General features: G+C 37.4%; 1 protein-coding gene across 2 annotated transcripts; it reads left to right on the forward strand.

Annotated features, from left to right (window-relative positions):
* Window positions 1-12: 12 nt before the first annotated feature.
* Window positions 13-16,973, forward strand: BUB3 (BUB3 mitotic checkpoint protein). Of its 2 annotated transcripts, XM_087725939.1 has the most exons (8): window positions 13-118; window positions 4,058-4,252; window positions 6,772-6,841; window positions 8,682-8,833; window positions 11,936-12,094; window positions 12,894-13,071; window positions 13,921-14,137; window positions 16,858-16,973. In XM_087725939.1, the coding sequence occupies exons 2-8, from the start codon at window positions 4,058-4,060 to the stop codon at window positions 16,865-16,867; spliced, it is 981 nt and encodes a 326-aa protein (XP_087582065.1). In that variant the 5' UTR covers window positions 13-118; the 3' UTR covers window positions 16,868-16,973. The 2 variants fall into 2 exon arrangements, with proteins under 2 accessions (XP_087582065.1, XP_087582066.1); XM_087725940.1 differs by lacking the exon at window positions 16,858-16,973 and having other exon boundaries at window positions 13,921-14,141.
* The last annotated feature ends 2,221 nt before the right edge of the window (window positions 16,974-19,194 follow it).

Raw genomic sequence — 19,194 nt, forward strand, 5'->3', positions numbered from 1 at the left:
GCCGCTGGGAAAGGAAAAAGATTTGCGCGCGCGCGTGCGTGCGTTACTCTACGTCTGGTGCGGAACGGAAGAGCGGTTGGCGCGGGAGGCGTCGCTCGGATTAACGCTGGAGGACAAGGTGAGCGGGGAGAGGGGTGGGCCTCGTGGTGGGGGACGGGCGAGGGGGGAGGTCTCCCCGTTAGCGCCTTCAAATCGAGAGAGCGCTCCGTGAAAAACGAAGTAGGCCTTTTAATCCATCCCCACGTTACTGGAGGGTCCCCGTTTCCTTTCCTTTTCCCTTTCCTTCCCTCATGATTCCTTCCTTCCTTCCTTCATCATGATTTCCTTCCTTCCATCGTCATGATTTCCTTCCTTCCTTCATCACGATTTCCTTCCTTCATCATGATTTATTTCCTTCCTTCCTTCATCATGATTTCCTTCCTTCCTTCCTTCCTTCCTTCCTTCCTTCCTTCCTTCCTTCCTTCCTTCCTTCCTTCCTTCCTTCCTTCCTTCATCATGATTTCCTTCCTTCCTTCATCATGATTTCTTTCTTTCTTTCTCTTTCTTTCTCTCTCTCTCTCTCTCTCTCTCTCTCTCTCCCTCCCTCCCTCCCTCCCTCCCTCCCTCCCTCCCTCTCTCTCACTCTCGCTCTCCCTCCCTCCCTCTCTTGTCTTTTCCTGCATTCAAGGCTGCCTAAGTCGGGGGCAGTCTTTGGCCTCTTAAGTAAGCATGGATAGTATCCAACTATGGGGAATTTCTCCTATGGGGTAGTGTTCTGACCCCCTCCTCCGTCCCGTAACGAAAGTCGAGACACGCTTAAATGAGAATGTCCTTTAATAACAAGTCCAGATTCTCGGGGGCTGAAAGCCAAATAAACAAATAGATAAGGACTTTGGCAGCAAGTCCGACAAACCTTGGCAGCAATGCAAACAAACCCTGCCAGCAATCCAGCCTGCCAAGTTCGTTTCTCTTTAGTCCCAAACGTTGACTTCTGCAAGAAGGGCGTAGCACAAGCAGTCTCTTTTATATTCTGGGAGAGGAGCCTAATGACCATCAGCTGAGCGTAATTACCTCCTGTAATTACGTAGTAGTTCTTGTAGCCCTTCGACTGCATGCATCCTGGAACAACTCACAGTTGCTTTCTGGATCGCTCTCTCTTGTCTCCTCCCCACTGATCCAAGGCTCAGGCGCCACCTGGTACCCAACCAGTCTCTGCGCCCTGCTCAGAGTCAGAACCCTGTCCAGGGTCCTCCACATCCTCCAGGGCCGACTCATAGGACCCCTCGCTGTCGGAGTCTGGTGGCAGCTCCAACGGCTCCTGCCTGGCCAAACAGGGTAGGCCACCCAGGAGATCATCAGCATCCTACAGTGGATCACGGGCACTAAACGAGAAAGCTATACAGGTAGTCCTCAACTTCCAACAATCCATTTAGTGACCATTCAAAGTTACAGTGGCACTGAAAAAAGTGACATATGACCATTTTTCACACTTAACGTTGCAGCATTCCCCTGGCTACGCGATTTACATTCAGATATTTGGCAACTGATTCATGTTAATGACGGTTGCAGTGCCTTGGAGTCATGACATCAGCTTTTGCAACTTTCTGACAAGCAAAGTCAATGGGGAAAGCCAGTTTTAAGTTTCAAGCCAGTTTCAACAACCATGTTACTAACTTAAGAACTGCAATGATTCACTTAACAGCTGTGGCAATAAAAGTCATAAAATGGGGCACTCACTTAAAAACTTACTTAACAAATGTCTCATAAATTTTGGGCTCAATTGTAAGTCAAGGACTATCAATTTTAAATTGAGGTCACTGTAATAAAAGTGTTCAAGCTATGACAGATTTTTGTCATATAAATCCCTTTAGAAATTTTTGGGCCACCACTTCCAGAATCTTCATATTAGGAAAAAGTTGATCCAGAATGACTTTTAGGAGAAAAGGCTCTGAATTTGAAGCTGAAGATGTGAAGGGTTGTGAAGAGCTGGTTGTAAACATCTGGACAATTAGCAGATGACAGCCAGGCGTTAAGACTTTGCTGTCATTTAGTAGAATCATCTAGTTTTTTATAGGCCAGATTTAGTAGTAGTAATACTGAAAGTGTCAAACAGAAGACTTCTTGCTGTGCATGTGCATTTTTTGTTTTTAAATAAAGCCCAATTCTGTTTATTTGTACTTTGTTACTGTGGTTTTCTGCCCCCCCCCAACCTTTAATTCTTTTTATTTTAAGAGAATTGGTGGTATGACTAGTGGAATCACTTCGCTCTAGTGGTTGACTAGATTAGAAAGTGGGAGACTGTGAGTTCTAGTTCAGCCTTAGTTATTGAAAGTCAGCTGGGTGACCTTGGGCCAGTCACACACACACACACAGCACAACTCACAGGGTTGTTTTGGGGACAAAAGAAGGCAAAAGGTGTGTTGGATATGTTTGCAGCCTTGAGTTATTTTTTTAAAAATAAAGCGTGATGCAAAAAGATTGCAGTGAATTCATTTGTGCTGATGTCAGGTAACCATGTACAATATTGCCCACTTAAAGAGAAAGTTGGACAAGATTTCTAAAGTAATTTGAGTGTTGAGTTTGATCAGAAAAGTGGTGGTTTGAACAGTAATCCAGGTCAACTGTATTTCCTTCTCTGGCAGCATTAAAGACTGTTTTACAGGTTTGCTATAAGATGCAAAATTACTTTTCAGATACTATTATTACAAGAGAGGATGCCTCATAAAAATATTTTATGAGTAGGACAGACCAATCAAAATGGCAGCCCGCGAGCCAAATATGGCCCGCGCAGGCTATGTCCATCCAAGCTCCGCAAAGGCAAAACGCATCCTGACACATCACGATATGACTTTATTTATTTATTATTTATTTATTAATTAGACTTATATACCGCTTCATAGGGCTTTCAGCCCTCTCTAAGCGGTTTACAATTTTTTTTAGCAAACTGAGTCAGCAACTCAATGCAATGCAATTGGGTTTGAGACCCCTAGTGTAGGATAATACTGGACTATTTTTATATAATATTTTTAGGTAGACGTAATTTCAATGATAACATATTTATCTTTTAAAAAATTGATATAGTTTTGAGTAATGTAAGATTAAAAAAAGCAATGAAACTTCTTTATGGCTAGAATACTTTTTTCTTTTTTTAGTTTAAATCACAACATGGTTTTACAACATATAAATGCCACACATATACCAATGAAAGATAATATATGTAGCTCAGCGTTGAACTGTATGGAGTCCTTGGTGCTTTCTTGCAGATATTTCATTATTCAATTAGATAGATTTAGATTTTAGATTTTTTTAGATTTTATTTATTATTTATAGGCCGCCCTTTTCCCTGAGGGGACTCAGGGCGGCTTACAATTCACGGGAGGGGGAGTGCAAGACAAAACATAAGACAATACGTGAGTAAAAAATTAAAACAATAAAACGCAACTTTCATTCAACATTCGGGTGGGGCGGATTAGAATTTTTATCCCCAGGCCTGACGGGATAGCCAGATCTTAAGGGCTGTGCGGAAGGTCTGGACGGTGGTGAGGGTGCGCATCTCCACGGGGAGATCGTTCCAAAGGGTCGGAGCTGCTACTGAGAAGGCTCTCCTCCGTGTAGTCGCCAGTCGGCACTGACTGGCGGATGGAACTCGGAGGAGGCCTCATCTGTGCGATCTAATAGGTCGAAGGGAGGTAATTGGCAGGAGGCGGTCTCTCAAGTACTCAGATAGCATCGTCAGTGCCACTGGCATCCATATTAGTGTCACTGATAGTGTTACCTAGTTGTATGGTGAATCATGTGCAAGCAAACCACCCACCTCCTGGAACACCAATGACTCCACTGCCACAAATATGCGTAATGTGAAATTACACTCATAAAAATGAACAAGAAATATAATGGTAATACTGCAAAGTTCTTCAATTAAATTCATATTGTGCAGGCGCATGTTGCAGTATTATACAGTTAAGAATTTTATAATGAAATGACTAAATCAATAGTAATTGAACTTCCAAACATGTTTATCTAGAAAGTTTAAGCAATAATTTAAAAATACGCATCTAATTTTGCACAATCTTATCAGATGACTGGATCAAATGAATTTAAGCTGAACCAACCTCCAGAAGATGGAATCTCATCAGTGAAATTCAACCCAAACACCTCTCAGTTTCTGCTAGTTTCTTCTTGGGATACAACTGTTCGATTGTATGATGTTCCTGCTAATACAATGAGACTCAAGTATCAACACACCGGAGCAGTACTTGACTGTGCTTTTTATGTAAGTTTTTTCATGTTTTGAAATTTGAAAATTCCAAGAAAATATGAAGGAAATACTTAGTTAATCTAATATGTGACCAGAACTTTGTGCTGGACAGAATTCTGAAATGTGTTAGTGTTTTGCACATATGTGGACTTGTTAGCTCTTCCTTTCTGGAAATAGTTTATATTATTGTCAAAAATCTTTGTATTTCTACATGGGCTACTCTTTATCCAGACCTTCAATTAATTGGTGAAAATATGAACCAAGTTTGTTATGTATTGGTATAATTATGATGTTTTTACCCTCAGACAGGGTTCGCAACTTGGGAGTTCTCCTGGACCCACAGCTGACCTTCGAACATCATTTGTCAGCTGTGACCAGGGGGGCATTTGCCCAGGCTCGCCTGGTACACCAGTTGCGTCCCTACCTGAACCGGGAGGCCCTCACAACAGTCACTGGTGCCCTTGTGACCTCTAGGCTGGAATATTGCAATGTGCTCTACATGGGGCTGCCCTTGAAGAGCATTCGGCGACTCCAGCTAGTCCAGAATGCTGCCGCGCGAGCGATTGTGGGTGCACCTCGGTTCACCCACGTAACACCTATCCTCCGCGAGCTGCACTGGCTACCTGTTGATCTCCGGGTGCGCTTCAAGGTGCTACTTATCACCTATAAAGCCCTTCATGGTAGTGGGCCTGGGTACTTGAGAGACCGCCTACTGCCAGTTACCTCCACTAGACCGATTCGATCGCATCGATTAGGCCTCCTCCGAATCCCATCTTCTAGCCAGTGCAAACTGGCAACTACCCGGAGGAGAGCCTTCTCGGTGGCTGCTCCGTCCCTTTGGAACGAACTCCCCGTGGAGATTTGGACCCTCACCACCCTCCAGTCCTTCTGCGCCGCTTTAAAGATCTGGCTGTCCCGGCTGGCCTGGGGTTAAGATTGTAGCCCCACTCGAATTGTGCGATTGTTGTGTTTTCTTTTTAACATGCTGTATTGTCTATTGTTTGTCTTCTCCCCCTCCCTCTTTTGAATTGTGAGCCGCCCTGAGTCCCCCCAGGGAAAAGGGCGGCATACAAATAAAGGCAAAACAAAAACAAATATGTATAGTGCCATATTCAAATGAATTTAGATATTTTACAATAGTAGAAGCAAACTTTTTTTTTTGTAATTTGAGGACTTGAAAAAAGACAAGTCCCAGGCTGATTATAAATAACAAAAGTGATCTTGTAAACTCGAAGATGGCAACTATCTAAAAGACATGAAGAACAAGGATGAAAAGTTGGAGGAGAAAAACAAAGTTCTTCATATTAGTTGCCACAATGTTCAATTTTTTTTCTTGTTTCATTCTTAAAGTCTAGGCAGCAGGAAGAGTGAGTGCCACAATTTAAAAGGGCTAAAAACTGAAATCTAGATCTGTTCCTGACCTTTTCTTTTTCAGCCTGGTAACATTACTGTTAGCTAACTGATAGTTGAGCAAGAACACAATGCAGATTGTTTTTCAGAGGTGCTGGAATATTTTTCCCCTTGTTCTTTAATTGTGTTGCATGTTGGAATGGTTGTTGCTAGGTGACTGTTGAAGGATGATTTAAGAGAGCTCATTTTAATAGGGCTGATGGAATAGCCTTATTTCTAATCTTCTCTTTTACTTTGCATCTTGAAGTGACTCCCAGATAATTGGCTTGTTGAATTGAAGATTTTGAAATAAGTCAAGATACAATACAATAAATCAAAATAAAATTGAATTAATGACAGGTAACTAGTCAAAATTGGCCTGGCCAAATTTTGAATGGACATCTAAGTCAGAAATCACTTTTCATGTTACTTTCATAACTAATAATTTGTTCTCTCTCATATAATTGTTGCCTCTTTGGTTAAGCTAAATTATTTTTAGAATATGATAATCTTGATATATACAAAGCAAAGTTAGCCATGGGAGGAAAACATCTGAAATGTAGATTACTGATGATACTTCAGTAGAAGTAGCCCAAATTACATAAATAGTGGATAATTGTTTTAAGTTTTCCAAAACCTTTAATCGGGCATCGTGCTTTATCAGTGAGGGGAAGAAAAAGGCAGAACAGTTCAAAATTTCAACAGAATCAAAGCCATGAGATCTGTAGAGCACTTTATCCTGAAATGATGCCTCTTGACACAAAGATGGGTAGACTTTAATACAATTAATATCGTTGATAAAGTGTTGAATGAGAGCTTACATTTTAATCTTTATTTTTCTATGTGCTTGGGCCGCTGATTAAAAATAAACTCATCTCTAGTAAGTTGAGCTACTATTCCTTCCTCATATACTGTGAGGGCCCCGCATAAATTTCCTGATGTTTTCTGCTCATGTGTCCTGATGGCATTACCATAAAATAACACGGGAACCCAATCACAATAATAAAACAGCAACCTGCTAATTTCACATGTATGCAACATTTATATGCTTTACAGATTTATATATATCATTGGAGGAAAAAGTGGCTTTTACCGTGTTTATTCTTCAATTATACAACATGTGAACACTTTTGTTTGTTTTGAAGGACCCAACACATGCCTGGAGTGGAGGATTAGATCGGCAGCTGAAAATGCATGACTTGAACACTGATCAAGGTAAACTCACCTGATAGTGTCATAAAGCCTGCAGTCAGAAAACAGAATATGCTTGAATAGCTGAACCATGTGGGCACCAAACCATTACTTATTATCTGAGAATAAACTTTCATACATTCCTTGGAACTTATTTCTGAGTCAACATATGGGACTTCAATATAATTCAACAAAATAGAAAATTCTGATCAAATTTTGTACATTATTGCTATAGATGTTTCTGATAGAAAATGTTTTATTTTTTCTTTTTAAAATCAGCTGCAGTGTATTTTTTTTAATTTAAACACTCTTATTAATTTGTCTAACAAAACACGGGGAGGTGACAACCAATATTATCTCTTATACTGTAGACAGTGATTGTTTCATTTATTCTCTTTTTTCTAGGTTGTGTTCATGGCAATTTAATGTCATAGGCTTCCTTCTTGCAATATTCTATTTGCTGAGATTGTGGAAAAAAGACATTCATTCATCTATAAATTACTGAAATACCATGTCCATCTGTACCCCAGTATTTGACAGTTTCTTATTCTGAATTATGCTAAATTGTTCCTGAAACTTCTTTCAGTTAAAACAAAGAGAAACTTTCAAATATTTTTTTAAAGTGAACTTTATATTTGGTTGACTTTTTCTGTGAAAAAATTTCACGAGAGATTTTCTCATTTTTTTTAAAAAAATTGGAGGCTAATGGTGTAATCTGAAGAAAGCAGTTTACTAAGTTTCTGATACATGAGTATAGTGTATAATTGCAAAATATGTAGCTTGTTAAGAGTATCTTCCAATGGCCATCATTATTTTAAAAACTTTATTTAAATTGTGGAACAACCTCCCCGTGGAGATCCGTACCCTCACCACAGTCCAGGCCTTCCGCACAGCCCTCAAGATCTGGCTATCCCGTCAGGCCTGGGGATAGGATTACTCTCACCCCGCCCGAATGTTGAGTGAATGTTGTGTTTTTATGGTTAATTTTCTTTTAATCACGATTCTTTTTTTTAAGTCTTGTCTTGCACTCCCTTCCCTTCATTGTTGTAAGCCGCCCTGAGTCCCCTCAGGGAAAAGGGCGGCATATAAATCCCCAATAAAATCCTAAATAAAATCCTAAAATCCTAAATTTGTTTTTAACCTGTGTTATTGAGATCTATGATCAGGCACTTAGATATTTGGAAGTAGACTAGCTGAATGAAATGAGATGCTACGACATAAATTAATAAAAACTTTCCATAGGATGTTTGTAGAAATTGAAGATGTCGGAAAGCTCAGCCGCAACTTTGAAGGAAAAAGCTATTTAAAGCAATAAAAGATTTTAAACTAAAAATTGTATTAAACATCACTGTAAAAGCTTCTAAACAGTTTAATACTACTGTGTTGATAAAATGAATAGTAATGTAGGAAGAAGAGCTTATTGACAATGGTTTGTTGAAATTGTTTTGTATCTTAAATAGCGGTAAAGGCATGCACTAATGCTGTCATGTTATATTCACCAATTATTAAATCTTCCTGATAAGCCGTTCATGACTAGAATTTTCAGTTGTGTCCAGCAGTTAGGTGCATAAATCTCTTTTATTCATTTGAAAGTCTCTGCATGGGCACCAACTTCCCTGCTAAGCTCCTTTGAAATAGTGAGTTGATACCTATTAGTCTACATTTAACACTTCAGGAGCGTATATCTGTTACAAAGATTAGAGGATCAAGCATTCTTTAAAGGATGTCCCAGCATCTACATAGATTAATGAATGGCCTGTCAAACCTTGATACTTGTGTGTGAATATTGCCTTAATCCTTTTATTACATTTCACTATCCCTGAATCTAGTAAAGCTAAATACATTATTTTTTTCCCCCAAACAGAAAATCTTGTTGGCAGTCACGACGCTCCTATAAGATGTGTTGAATATTGTCCAGAAGTGAATGTAATGGTAACAGGAAGTTGGGATCAAACAGTCAAGTTATGGGATCCAAGAACACCTTGCAATGCAGGAACATTTTCTCAGCCTGAAAAGGTTTGTTCTTAAATTATTTAGAGTACTGTACATCATTTCAACATGGATTAATTCTACTGATTACCATACATATCAATAAACATAATTGCATAGTGACTTTAAAAAAATGAGTGTGCAAAACCTGCTTTTCTGTGAATAAAACATTTGTAGAACAAAATATCTGGATGTTCCAAACAAGTATCATCAGGAGGAAAAATAGAATATTCAATATTCTCAAGAATGTTCACTTGGAACAGTTAGGTTTGCATGCAACTAAAATGTTTTTGAGCAAATAAATTACCTCCCAGATTAGGCCATTGTTTTGAGATTATATATTGAAATTTCCTTTTCTTATTCAGGAGAAAATGATGGGAGAAAACTGGAGATTTACCCTTGGCTAGAGTGCTTATTTTTGTGCGTGCTTGTTTTGTCTTGAAAGTCAGAGTTGATCCCTGGTAAATGGGGAAAAAAATCAAAGCACTTTGAGAAGTTGCTTGCCATTGTCTTCTTCCTAAGTCCGAGAAAGAGAGGGATGGAGGGAGAGACAGACAGACACACTGGCTTTCACAATTTCCTTGCTTCTAGTCCAACATCTTAAATAAGTAGACCAAATTGGATCTCTTAAGGTGCATTGATTTTTTTTAAAGTAATCTTTATTAGTTATACATTTTTTAAAGAGTAAAACATACAAATACAAATACAATTTTAAACATACCCCCCCCCCCCCCGCGCGGTGACAGTCATTCACAGCCCAACTTTTTTTTCTTTCCTCATTGTTAGGTCTCTAAGCCACATCTTCTCATTACAAAATTCAGGGATCTATTACAATACCCATGTTCACTTTTAGTTCCCATTGTTAACAACTGCTATTTAACTTTCCCCGTTTTAAGTCCCTGCTATTCTCCTTGTCGCCCACATATACCATAAGTTCCAGCTAAGATAATGTTCCGTTTCTCCTTTGTCCCTCAGCCAACCCGTCATTCTGTCCATTTCTGCACATAGATCTTTTTAATTATAGCATCTTCCGACGGTATGGTAGTGGATTTCCAAAATTGTGCATAAGTTATTCTTGCGGCCACAATTATATGTAGGCTCAAATGCCATATTGAATTGCTCATGTTTTCTGGTTTAATGCTTAGTAGAAGATTCTCGGGTTTCCATTCCATGCTTGCCCCGGTAACCTCTTTTAGCCATTTTTGAATCTTTCTCCAGTATTTCGTGGCCTTAGTACAGGACCACCAAATATGGTAGAATGTGCCATCCTTTCTTCCACATTTCCAACACAGTGGAGATAACCCAGGAAACATTTTGGCTAACCTCGTTGGGGGGAAGTGCCATCTATAAACCATCTTGTATATGTTTTCTTTGAATGCTGTAGATATTGTAAGTTTAATAGTCTTACTCCATAGCAATAGCAATAGCAATAGCAGTGGACTTATATACCGCTTCATAGGGCTTTCAGCCCTCTCTAAGCGGTTTACAGAGAGTCAGCATATTGCCCCCAACAATCTGGGTCCTCATTTTACCCACCTCGGAAGGATGGAAGGCTGAGTCAACCCTGAGCCGGTGAGATTTGAACCGCTGAACTGCTGATCTAGCAGTAGCCTGCAGTGCTGCATTTAACCACTGCACCACCTTGGCTCTCACCATTTGCCCATTTCAATCTCATAGCCAAAGTTTCTCTCCCATGCTGTTAGAAGGCTTTTATCCATCTCTTCTTTAGCATCTTGGCAGGTCAAAAATTGATAAATCTTCGATAACATTTTCTTGTCTCCGCCAAACAAAATCTTATCTAGCCCCTGAGGGTTTGGGTAGATCCCAAACCGTACCTTATCGCTTTTAAACCTGTTTCTAACCTGTAAATATTCCCACCATTCCAGATTCCTGCCCTGCTGCTCTAATTCCATCTTAAGGTGCATTGATTAACTCTAAAATTCCAGATATAAAAGAAAACCGTCGTTTAAGCTACTGGATTTGCACATTAAATTTCCATTCCTGAGGTCTAAATTTTCTTTTTTCTATTCTTAAAGAAATTAGTTTCTGTAAACCAGTAATATACGGTAATTAGTTAGCCAAGGTATAATAGCATAAAAGTATTCTTTAGATACAGTACGAACTGTAACATTTTCCCTCAACCCCTTAGTTAAGTCCTTATGAGACCTTTGCCTATTTTGGGCCCATCTAGGATTCTTTGGTTGGTTCTCTCACTCTTGTTTCACTTCCACATGAACCACTGAGAAAGATCAACTTTCACTTTTGGGTATCCTGTCATGAATATCAAGATATTAAAGGTGTGGAGGAATTTGAGATTGTATGAAAGTTTTTATATGTGGCTATCTTTGCAGTAATGGAATATCATTACCAACGCTTGTTTAGCAATCTAGTTTATTTTTTGGCTCCACTATTAATTGGAACAAGTCTTAATTTGTTGCCTTTGGGGACTACTATATGTATGTTATTGTATGAGATTAGGATTAGATATTTCATTTAAATAGATAAAATTAACTTGAACTTCTGTGGTAGGATAAATTTAAATTCCTTAGAATATCCTTGGCCAAAATTTATCTTTTATCTTAACATTTATATTTTTTCTAGAATGAGATTTATGATTACAGGTTGTCCTTGATTTACAGCAGTTCTGTACAACAGTTTAGTGACCATTCAAAGGTACAACGGCACTGAAAAAACTGTCTTAAAACCATTTTTCACATGACCGTTGCAGCATCCCCATGGTTGTGTGATAAAAATTTGGACTAGTTCATCTTTGAGGATTGCAGTGCCCTGGGGTCATGTAAGCACCTTTTGTGACTTTCTGATCAGCAAAGTCAATGGGGAAGCCAGATTCCCTTAACAATCATATTATTAACCTAACAAATGCAACGATTCACTTAACAACTGTGGCAAGAAAGGTCATAAAATGGGGCAATGCTCACTTAACAAATGTCTCACTTAGCAACATAAATTTGGGCTCCCTTGTGGTTGTAAATAGAGGACTGGTATTTTCCTCTTTGGGCTATTTGGAAAGCAGATATGTAATATCTTTGAAATACAAGGTCTCGATTCTTGGTCTACCAAACTTTAGCAGCCCATATACTAATGCAATATTCTACATCTTTTTCCAAGGTATATACATTGTCTGTATCTGGTGACAGATTGATAGTGGGAACAGCTGGTCGAAGAGTTCTGGTGTGGGACTTACGGAACATGGGCTATGTTCAGCAGAGAAGAGAATCAAGTCTTAAATATCAGACCCGTTGCATCAGGGCATTTCCCAACAAACAGGTATTTAACTTGTATAGCAGATTTAAGTTGGTGGAATGAAACATGCCGTTGTTACTTTAGCTGTCTCCTGGCTTATTAAAACTTTGGAATTTTGCTATTTTTGTTTGTGTCTAGGCATGTCGTTTTGAAGCTAGTCAATCAAATTTGATGAATCAATTCTAGTGTATGGAAATTCAGTTCAATTAATGTACAGGAAATATTACAACAGTACCATGCTTAATATGGTTTTATTTTTCTAAAAGTTAGGCTTTCAGAAAATATATAAAACTACTTGCTAAGGAGCCCTTTCTAGATTGGTTTTTTTCCTGGACCTGTCAACACTGAAGAAAATTAATTTTGAAACGAGAGTCTTTATTTCAGTTACTGTTCTATTACTTTTTTATGGGATTCAGTGCAAGAATTATTTTCTATTCTTGTGGTAGAAGAAAAAAGGAAACAAATTGTGCTCTCGATTAAAAAATAGTAAGGAGTCCTAGAAGTAGATTTCTTTTTTAATGCAGTGAAGGAATTAATTTCATGTGTTACTTGTGGGCAAACATGTTCCCAATGAAGTATTTTTGATGGCAATTCATTTTTGAAAAGGTGTTGGGTGTATTTCTGTTTCCAAGATTTCTGAATTAATTTGTCTCAGTATGACATGAAGTAGGAAATTATTTCCAATTATCTTTGGAATCTTTTATTCCACAGTACATGATTCATTTGGAAGGGCACAAATGTAGAGTGTGATAGAAGTATTTACACAAAAGAAAACCTTACGCAACTGTTTGTAATAACTAAAGGACCTTTGTCCATTTGATAGGGTTATGTGTTGAGCTCCATAGAAGGTCGGGTTGCAGTTGAATATTTGGACCCAAGTTTGGAGGTGCAGAAGAAAAAATATGCTTTCAAATGCCACAGATTGAAGGAGAATAACATCGAGCAGATTTACCCTGTCAATGCCATCTCTTTTCATAATGTCCATAACACATTTGCTACAGGTAATTGTTTTCTTACTGTATGACTTGTAGTAGATATTCAGAACTAATTTGTATGGGTAGTGATCCTGGTTTCATATGCAATACTTCATCCATTTTATTATTTATTTGGTAGCTAAGCAGCATACACGGGTTTCTATTTATTTTTCTTCCACAACAACTGCTCTGTTCAGCAACTTGACTTGTCCAGAGTTATGTGACGAGTTTCTATGTCTGAGGGGTAGCTTGGATCTTGGATTTCTCCAACAAGCCCTGAACCATTTTATGATCTTTTTTTTTAAAATTGAAAATGGGGTATTGTGAACTCTTGGACCAGTATTTAGCCCCCAAACTTGTTTTAATTGGCCATAACTGCAGTTCCTGAACATTTGCAGCATATTAAATTGAGGGGAGAAATGTGCAGAGTGTAATGCCATTTGAAATTTATGATTGATTTGCACTGATTTCAGATTATTGGGCTTGCTTCTTTTCTGGATTTTTGTTCTCTTCTTATAAAAATAATAATAATAATAAAACTTTTTGTACTAACCCTACAAGTTTTTAATAGTCAAGAGCCAAGGTGGCGCAGTGGTTAAATGCAGCACTGCAGGCTACTGCTAGATCAGCAGTTCAGCGGTTCAAATCTCACCGGCTCAGGGTTGACTCAGCCTTCCATCCTTCCGAGGTGGGTAAAATGAGGACCCAGATTGTTGTTGGGGGCAATATGCTGACTCTCTGTAAACCGCTTAGAGAGGGCTGAAAGCCCTATGAAGCGGTATATAAGTCTACTGCTATTGCTATAAAAAAAAATAGGGTTACAAAAGAATGTATAATTAGTTCCTAATGGCTCCCTTCTTACACACCCGTTTGTAGGTGGCTCTGATGGCTTTGTCAATATTTGGGATCCGTTCAACAAAAAAAGACTCTGCCAATTTCACCGGTACCCTACCAGTATAGCTTCACTAGCTTTCAGTATTGATGGGACTACTCTTGCAATAGCATCCTCATATATGTATGAAATGGATGACATTGAACATCCTGAAGATGGTATCTACATTCGCCAAGTGACTGATGCAGAGACAAAACCCAAGTAAGAACGCTCCACCGATACTTGAAATGTTCTTAGTGGTTATTCCAGGGTTGATTAATTTTCCTTAATTCATGAACAGCATTGACTACTGTGGAAAGTGCATTTTCATTGGAAAACTGGAATTAATTTTCTCTTCTCTCCAAACTCTAAATATCTGTGGGCGATTAGATGACTGAGGGATAAAATTGTCTGTTTGTTTTAGAGAAGGAGGTCAACATTTCATTCTTTCTGAATGAACTATTGTACAAAGTCATGCTATTTCTGGCATAATGCTTTCAGATGAAGCTGAATAAATAAAGATCACTACCGTGAGCAAAATTATTACGTAGGATTTTCAAGCGGTCAAACTATTGACTGTCATTTTTGCATGTGTATCAGCTCTCAACTTTAATACGTTGGGCCTGAATTAGATATAGCAGTTGTGTAAATTACACACACACATTTAAATCCTTTGATATCCAAAATTATGACACCACTGGTAACCCAGACAAAATGGGAAGGTGCACAGATTTCATATATGTACTCTCAAACTAAATATATTGTGACTTTTTTCGTCATTAGTGCCATTCAGTTATATTGTTTCTAGTGTATATTAAAATGAGAAAATGCATTGCATGTTTGTAAGGTTTGAAAATAGGATATTGATTGCTGTCATTAGCTCACAAGTATCTGACTGCCATTGGCATATGAATCTTTTGAAAGGAAAGGCAATGAAAGTGCAGATGTACAACAATTGTCTAAATGTCTATAGGAAAGATAAATCTGTTCATATAAAACCTGAACAGTCACATATTATATTAGAAAAGAGAGATAGATATGTACATTTCTCAATTTAAAGTTAGACTGCATTTTGAGCTCTTGTGATTGGGAAAGCTTTGAGCCATCTTCCTAACTTTTGTCTGTTAAAGAGACTTTGTGAATCACATTGTATCTTTGTATCATTGAAACTTGTAATTGGATTAAAAGTATCTCACAATATGAAATTTAACCTGATTACTGCATTTTGAGACAGAATTCACGAAATGCTATTTTCCAAAGTCAGTCCAGTTAGAGCAGGGGTATCCAATTCACATGGTTACGGCATCGTCACGTGACGTAGCGGGAATTCCCCTCCCTTTTGCTAAACTGGGCGTGGCCAGTAGGTGACACACTTGGCCCGCGGGCCATGAATTTGACAGCCCAAATTCATTCAAGCAAAAGAACTAGAATTATGAAGAATGTTTAGGTTTCAAAGATTATTTATTTATTTGACTTATAAAATGCAATCTGTTTGCCTTCCCCTACAATAAAAATAATCGCAAACCCCATTTCTGAATGCAGTTTACAATAAATGATTAAAGTGATGGCATTTCCTTGGATTAATATAAAACTGCATGCTGGAATTCAGTACTATGTACATTTTTTCCACTGAGCTGTATGATCTGCTTCAAGTATGTATATAAGTAGCATTACATTTCAAGCCACATTCAATGGAGCCAGTTGAAGATAGCCCGCAGTGCCAGCAAATGTTCATTACATTCTTAGTTAACATATTCAGTATTCAATTTGTGTAGAGAGAAACCCCAATAGAAAGTTTTGATATTTTAGTTAAAGGTAACATGGAATAATAAAATGAGATTTTTTTTTTGTATGAAAATTTATTGCTGTGCTTGAATGTATTTCTTTAAAAATACTGTCAGAAACGATAGAGACAGCTACAGCATTCCAAAACAGCACTGTAGCAATAGGATTTAGACTTAACTGTATTTTATATGTCAATCATAACAATTCTACATTTTATATTTTATTTTTTAAGTTTATTTTTGTGTACGATCTGTTACGCTTGGCATAAAGTGCAAATCAGCTTAGGGCAATTGTTTTCACTTATCATATTATCCCTTTTTCTAATGGGCGTCTTCCTGTAAATTATTTGCATTGCGAGAATTTAACATGGGAAACTCTCTTAGTGGAGTAAAGACAAGCATATGACTTTACATTCAGCTGTTTCGATACTTGGCGTGTGCTTGCTAATTATAGGGATGCTTCATTCTGCTTTTCGAGGAGGTTAATCTGCAATTAAACAATATTTCCTCTTAGCTGTCCATTATTTTCTGAAACAGATGGTTCATCATTTCCTGGGCTGTTAAAAACAGCAAGGTTAAGGTTGGACTCTTGGGAGTTGGTTAGTTTTGAATCTTATTACAGGATGTAGAAGCAAAACTAATAAGAATAGCACTTAATATCATTTTGTGACTGCAAACAATTATTTATTAGTAAACAATTGATCCCAGAAGGGCAAATTGTTTGAATCGGTAATGAGCTGAGACAAGGCAGAGCATTCTGCATCTGTTTATTTGCAAAATAATTGTAACATAATTGCAATGCATTTAGACAGGCATCTATTTGGACTTATTTCTCTCTATAAATGAATTTCTGAAAGTTTAATTTATTTTTCTACATGTTTATTCCTTTCTTCAGCCAGATGTGATAGAAATTTTATAGTGATCCAGTACAATAAACACATTCAATAATACAAATGATAATAGCTCCTGGCTTACTTTTTCTATTACCGTTTCTAAAATTCTTACAATCATTCTGTTTTGACATATTTTGAAATGCAAGGAAATGCTAAATCGTTTTGAGATTTTATAAAATCTGCTGCTTTATTTAGAAAGTTAAAAATTCATTTTGAATATTACAGAAATGCAAATACATGTCTAAAATCTCTTTCTTTGTTGCAGGTCAACTTAATCTTGATCAAAAACTTACTACTAGCAAAACAAATTAATCCTTGGATTAAATGAAGATGTTTCAATGTTGGCATAATGTTTTCATTGGGTATATTGTAATGTTTTTTTTTTTTAAAAAAAAACCCATAGCCAAGAATTGTTCTTTTTGTTCATCTGACTTTGAAATATTCCTGTAAGCTAGTTCATTCTTTTGAAATGTGACAGTTGAATTTTTGTATAGATTAATTGTGGCCTAATTGTTTGAATAAATATTTTCAACCCAGTCTGTCTCTCCCCCCCCCCCCCCCCCGCTTCTATCCCAAAAGCTATACTTTCAGCTGGAATCGGCTGTAAATGTTAAGCCCTGAATTTAATGATGGCATCGTTTTTGATGTACTGTACAGCAGCAGCAACAACAATATGATGATGAAAACATTTTGACGTTTTTCAAGCAGCAAGCAACTTAAATTTGATTGATGTTAACTCTAACCTTTCCCTGTTTATTTTTTATTGTAATTAAGTTATGTCGTCAGCAGGTTTAGGAAAGTATGTCCTACAGATTTAAGGAATTTACACCCTAAATTGAAGTTTTATGGTCACAGTTAATGATCAATGTCTGCCTCTGAAAATTGATTTCTTTTCTTGGAAAAAAAGAATATTTTGTCTTTAAACAGCACCCCAATTCCACAACAGATATTTGTATCAGATACACATTGTTTCTACAAATGTGTTACTTGTAGGATATTAATTTGAAATATAATAAATTCAAGATAGTGTTATATATTCTATATGGCTAAAAGACTGTAGACTTTTTAAATTCTTGAAACACTTTTCATTTATAACTAGAGCTAAATACTGATGGCAATAAAATATGAAATCAAAAGTAAGAGAGATTGCTAAGAATGTCAATCCATAGAGTCCATGTGACAATTTTGATAAATAATTATTTGTAGATCCCAAATTGTGCCATCATCTTTGAAACTTTTCCTGAAATTATATTTTTGGAGCCGAAGCTTTGGATATTTTCTTTGTTACTTAAACTTTATTAATCTGATTTTAGGATGTATCTTTCAGTTTTTATTTCCCCCTTCAAAATGATTTAAGATTACATTAGTGATTTTTAGAGAGGCATTTGTTGTGATAAAGTCTCTTTCAGCCCTGCTCTAGATTAGTAATAGTTTACATAGTTATAGAACAAGTTTGGTATATTATGTTCATTAGTAATATTTATCACTCCATCAAATCATCCTATTATCTTTCTCTAATTGTCCCAATACCCTAATGGTTAGTTTCTGCTTTGTGTGTGATTCAGATATCTCTGAAAATACATTTCAAGAATAAGTAACTACCAACTATTCTGTTCCCATTAAAAAAGTTATCAATGTATCATACTTCAGACTTTATTCCGCTAAATCACATTTAGCTTTGCTCCAACTGTAGTCTGACTAGATGGTCTTCAGATTAATGAAGTAGAAGTGTATGGCTTCTGTACTTTCAGAACAATGAAATCTTACTAGCAAGGGTTATTTTTGAAATAGAAAGCCTTTCCATTTTATTCCCTTATGAGTCATGAAAATTAATGCATTCCATTTCTTCAGCCATTTGCTATTGCCACAATTCGCAGCCTTTGAAAATGATTGTGAAACTGTCAACCGATCAATGTACTCTACTCTAATACTAAACTCTGGCATTAGTACAACTAGATATTGTAGGAAGCTTATACATGGCCTGTTGCAATCTTTTATACCTACAGTAGAGGCATAAGAGAAGGCCAAAATAAGAGTAGGTGAGGCTAAGAATGAAATTCAAACAGAAAAAGTGATGTAAATATATTGGAGGATTTGAAGGTGCTGAGGAAATAAAATGCCAATGAAATTCAAGTAGAGAAATTGGAAATAGGAGAAAGTGGGTTAGATATTGATCTATATATCAGATGCCAATACAAATAAATGGTCAGGTTCCAAACCAAGTAAGTTGTTTTCAGTAGTTGGGGATTATTAACCTGAATTGATAGTTCTGTTAGAAGCAGTATACAGTTACACATGCATATGGTTCACCGACAAATGCGCGCACGACAAATGCGCGCCAACAAAACCGTGGCAAGAAAACTGCGACATCAAAATCACGCCCACAACAGCGCGCCAACAAAAGCGCGCTTTCAACAAACAATGCGAAAACAACGTAATAACCCTAAACCTAACCCTGAACCTAACCCTTGCCCTTACCTTAACCCTAATCACGCTTTTGTCGGCGCGCTGTTGTGGGTGCGATTTCGACGTTGTGGTTTTCTTGCCGCGGTTTTGTCAGCGCGGTTCTGTCATGCGTGCATTTGTCGGGTCACGCATGCAT

Source organism: Thamnophis sirtalis, unplaced genomic scaffold, assembly GCF_051295495.1.
Source record: "Thamnophis sirtalis isolate CommonGarterSnake01/CBP01778 unplaced genomic scaffold, rThaSir2_p1.2 scaffold_11, whole genome shotgun sequence".
NCBI classification, from domain to species: Eukaryota; Metazoa; Chordata; class Lepidosauria; order Squamata; family Natricidae; genus Thamnophis; species Thamnophis sirtalis.